This window comes from Penaeus japonicus, unplaced genomic scaffold (assembly GCF_977035675.1).
Source record: "Penaeus japonicus unplaced genomic scaffold, GWHDUDI00000001_assembly GWHDUDI00000001, whole genome shotgun sequence".
In the NCBI taxonomy this organism is placed as follows: Eukaryota; Metazoa; Arthropoda; class Malacostraca; order Decapoda; family Penaeidae; genus Penaeus; species Penaeus japonicus.
In genome coordinates this window covers 1,460,465-1,465,464 of record NW_028234403.1, presented here as the reverse complement: position 1 = coordinate 1,465,464, position 5,000 = coordinate 1,460,465, and the positions used below count along the sequence as shown (strand labels likewise).

At 55.3% G+C, this 5,000-nt stretch overlaps 1 protein-coding gene across 2 annotated transcripts in view; it reads right to left on the bottom strand.

The window, feature by feature from the left end:
• Positions 1-1,454, bottom strand: part of Mhcl (Myosin heavy chain-like) — a 246,631-nt gene extending 245,177 nt beyond the window's left edge. For both annotated transcript variants that reach the window (XM_086550591.1, XM_086550629.1), the window contains exon 1: positions 1-1,454. This exon is cut by the window's left edge and continues 46 nt beyond it. In XM_086550591.1, the coding sequence (XP_086406717.1) occupies positions 1-1,256 (1,256 nt within the window). In that variant the 5' untranslated portion in view covers positions 1,257-1,454.
• Between the last annotated feature and the right edge of the window lie 3,546 nt (positions 1,455-5,000).

Genomic DNA, 5,000 nt, shown 5'->3' with positions numbered 1-5,000 from the left:
AGGTCCTTGTAGCTCTTTCCATTTTCCTTCCGCGCGTGAGCGATGGCCAGGCGGCGAAGGGAGTCGGTGCCCGCGTGGGGCGTCGCGGGGTCACGCTCTGCCACCACAGGGCCCCCGGCGCTGGGCTCCGGCGTGAGGCTCTCCAGTGCCATGTAGGCTTGCGCCAGGAGCTCGTCCACGCGGGAGTCCGAGGACACGCGTGCCAGCTTGTTATGCAGCTGCTGCGTTAGGATGTCGTCGTTGAGGATTTTCTTCTCTCCCGCAGCCAGGAGTGCGTCGCCCTTGCCCTTGCCGCTCCTCATGCCCGAGCTGCTCCGCCCCCGCTCCACGCCGTCGCTGGCGCTCTTGTTGAGGGGACTCGGCTTGATCTTGCCGCGCCCTCCGCCCCCGCAGAAGACGGCGGAGGGGCGGGCGTAGGGCGTCTTGGCAGTCCTCTTGATGGAGGGCGTCCTGGCGGGCAGGAGCTGAGCGCCGCTGTTCTTGGGCGACAGGTGCTTCCTGGGCGTGGACGAGGGCGTCGGCGAGGGCGTGGACCCAGGGGAGGTCTCAGGGGAGGACGACAGCTCGCTGGAGGCGTCGCTCTCGCTGCCACGCCCTCGACGTGGCTTTGAAGCCGCCCGCGCCGCCGACTTCACCGTGGCGTGGGAGGACTGGGAGCGCCGCGAGGGCGTCGAGACGTCCGCGGGCGTGAAGGTGGCAGCCCGACGGAGGCCGATGCTCTGCGCCCGTCGCGTGGGGGACGGAGACGCGCCATCCCGCCGTGTGCGGTCGTGGCTCCCAAAGGCCTGGTCGCCGATGAGCTGCGAGATGAGTCTGGATCCCGTCTTGCCGCCCACGCTGCCGTTCACGCCCCCGTCGTCGCTCGCGTCCTCATGCCCCCCGCCCACGCTCTTCATCTTGGCCGCAGAGGCATGGGTTCGGGTCGAATACAGGCGGTCGACCACAGCAAAGGGGACATAAGTTTTCGTGGGCGTGGTGGGCGTGGAGGGCGCGCAGCCGCTCGAGTGGCACTTGTGAGGCGGAGAGTCAGTAATAGAGATCATAGGTCCGAAGGGCGTGCCGATACTCAGCCTACAAGTAGGGTCAAGGGGCACGTCATTGGCACAGTGTGGCCTTTTGCACTCGTGGTTGGGGTCGCACGTGCAGTGCTCGGGGACATGGATGCCGTGCGGGCACGGCTTGAACCGCCACTGTGGTTTATGGTAAGTCCGCAACGAGTTCTCGAACGAGCCAAACAGATCGAAGGCACTGGGCATGATGGCGGCCAAGGAGACCTGGCACTAAACGGGCACTCACGGCACGTGCCACATAGGTCTTGCAGAGCCAAAACCAGCACTCACACAGCTCGCCGTCGCGGCTCTCACTATCAAGGAGGCGTCAAAATCACTGGGACGCGGGCGCAGCGCGGCACCGTCTAAACACTGTGGGGCCAGCCAGGCAACTGAGTTACTCTCGCGCCGTACCTCACAATCGGGCAGGCGGGCAGCCTCCCTCCAGCCTGCCCGCCCTTCTCCCCCCCCCACCACCTCCTGCCCACCCTCCCTTTCGCACCGCCTCCCCTCCCCCTCCCCCTCCCTCTCTCCAATCCCTTGCCAACCTGCCCGCCTGGACACTCCTCTTCTCGATACCTGATTCGCATCGAAGAATTGTAAACAAATGATTGCATTTCGTAAGTCGGGCGTCGATCTGAACTCGGAGCCTCGTAACGCTTTATTTTTGCGATGCTTCCCTGTACTGCGGGTCTGCTGGCTCGTTCGTCATTCTCGGGTTTCGTCTGCGGAATAAATCATCGGTGGAATTTGCAGGGTATTGCAAGACTTTTATCCCTGGCTCGTGTACATCTGATTCGAGCCTAAAGAATATAGAATACTGCGTACTCACGTGGACAAAAATCTTTGTTTACAAAAATGAATTAACCCGTAAATGTTGCAGGTGTGCGCGGCTAAGCCTGACGTTAGGCGCTAGACCAAAGCCATACGAAAACTGGACACGATCATGCTTGCTGCACCTTGCATGTTAAGTCTTAGATATATGTAGAAAATAACGCATGCTTTGGGAAAATAATAACCGATGCATTTCAGTCTTCATTGGCAGGACCATTGGCATTCAACGCTGTATATACACATATCCTAAAACAAAAATTAACAGTTAGTATTTACGTCTGAACAATGTATAACCACGGTCGTACACATGCATGTGTAAATACGCACGCACACACAAATACACACAGAGTCAGTCAAACACACACACACACACACACACACACACACACACACACACACACACACACACACACACACACACACACACACACACACACACACACACACACACACACACACACACACACACACACACACACACACGCAAAGAATACACGCACAACAAAGCATAAAAATGCGCGCACCGCTCCATGTGTGCACCAGAAAACTTTCCACTGTCTATTACACTACATATAAGTCGCCGGCCACCATTGCCAGACTTCTCAACATCCCAGCAACCTCCACGGCACCACATCATCTTCCAGAACCTGAAGAACACTGCTTTCAAGACGTCGCTGCCTCCGATCTGCATTGCATCGCCCCTCTGCAAGCCCACGCAACTTGCCTGCTGCGAAAGCCTCATCCTAGGATATGGAAAACGGTCCTTCGTGTTTTATTCTACCAACGATGGATCGCGTTCAACATCGCCGTAACCTTCGAATCAATTTCTTCGTGCATGGTGTCCTTAGGAGGTATAGTGCAAGCCGAAAACATCGTCACCTTAGATACCGATAATCACCACAACCGTCACATCGTCTTCAGCGTCCCACGAAGATCTCCGCGTCCCCTCGTCCCTCACCATCGTCGTCGTCGTCGTTCCCCTTACTCCTCCTCGTCCCTCCTCGTCGCCATCGTCTTCTTCGTCACCCAAGTTCACCTAACGCCATGTCTCCCCCTCGTCGGCGTCGACGTACTCATCGTCACCACCCTTTGTCCCTCTTCGTCGTCTTCATCGTCACCCTACCCCCCCCTACCCCTCCAACTCCTCCCGACACCCTGCCCTTCAGAGGCCACTTTTTTCCCTCCCTTCCACCCCTCGAGACGTGCATGAGGGCGAGACCCCGAGGCCGCTCGACGTCCGCACATCATCTGGCAAGGCGTTCGGGGACCAACCGCAGCGGATTCACAGTCCTGCATAGAGGGGGGGGGGAGAGAGAGAGGACAGGATAAAGGATAGGGGGAAAAGAGAAAGAGAGAGAGATAGAGAGAGAGAGAGAGAGAGAGAGAGAGAGAGAGAGAGAGAGAGAGAGAGAGAGAGAGAGAGAGAGAGAGAGAGAGAGAGAGAGAGAGAAGAGAGAGAGAGAGAGAGAGAGAGAGAGAGAGAGAGAGAGAGAGAGAGAGAGAGAGAGAGAGAGAGAGAGAGAGAGAAAGAAAGAAAGAAAGAAAGAAAAAAAGAGAGAGAGAGAGAGAGAGAGAGAGAGAGAGAGAGAGAGAGAGAGAGAGAGAGAGAGAGAGAGAGAGAGACAGGCAGAGAGAGAGAGAGAAAGACAGGCAGAGAGAGAAAGAGACAGGCAGAGAGAGAGAGAGTGTGTGTGTGTGTGTGTGTGTGTGTGTGTGTGTGTGTGTGTGTGTGTGTGTGTGTGTGTGTGTGTGTGTGTGTGTGTGTGTGTGTGTGTGCGTGCGTGTACGGATGTACGCACACATACATGAATAACATACAAATACCCGATACCTGCCTGCATTCCATCGTAATTATTACAAGCAGCTCCACCAATGAGGGACTTTGCCAGGAAGCGACCTCCCTTTCCTAGAGTTTATAGCTAAGCGATATCCTAAGTCATGTTCCGCTAGCATTCGAGGCGCGTTCCCCGTCAGATGGACGCGAATCTAGCCAACAAAGCTGGTGTCTCGGGACGCCAGTTACATCTCTGATGTCATGGGAGCAACTTTATAAGGAGGGCGTGCCTTCTACTTTTCCAGGTATAGCTTCCCTCCCTCCCATTTTCTTTTTTTCTCTATTCTCTTCTTAGTCCATCCTTTCGTTCATTCATTCCTTCCATCCTTCCCTCCACCTGTCATCATCCCTCTTCCACATACACACAAATTCTCCTTCACACGAACGCACGTCTATAACACGCACGTAAAGGCAAATGATTAAAAAAACGAATCATTCACTGCTACGTCCTACAAAGCCCTGCAACATCGACCCTCGCCTGCAGGATGCCCTTCGACGGAGACGGAGAGCCAACAACAAAGCCGGACCTAGGACTTCCTTACCTTCAACCACTGGCGTCCCCGACCTTGCCTCGCCACCTGCTGGGTATCTACGGACGCAAGGAAGCCCACACGACCCGATTACAAATGCCCACTTGAGCCTCGGATCGCGAGCACGCACCCACCCACCTTCATGCGTCGGCCAAGCGCACGACCGTAGGAACGGCTCGCGCATCTGGCTCTGATCATTACTTGACGACCGTTGAATGCGACACGGAATATTAAACGGCTGGGCATGGCCCTCGGTGACTGCAATGCAAATGGACTACAATTTACCTTGGGTACAAAACACGCAGTATGCATTTACATACATACTATACATACTGTAAATACACACATAAATATCGAGATAAACAACTTTTAATATATTTATATATGCGACTGCGCCTGCGTATGTGTACACAAACCACTGTTGCCAAAATAGACAAGACACACACCACATTCACCAACAGAGCCAAACTTGTCCACCCCTTTATACAACCCAACCGCAAGCTTCAATGAAAACCAGTTCTCGTAACGTAAGAGCCAGAAGCGGGCCGGCGATCGGGCAAAAATCCGAGCCGCCCCTATTCAAGAACGGAACACATCCGGGGCCTCGTTGAAATCGCCCGATGGACTTGGCTGTAAGGCAGGTAAGGGACTCCGCCGAGCGGCCGCTGTGGATATCCATTCGCCTACTTCGAAATTTCTTGGAGGCGGCGGCTGCGGTACCAGCACCGGTCATGGCATTAGTGATAATGGCAT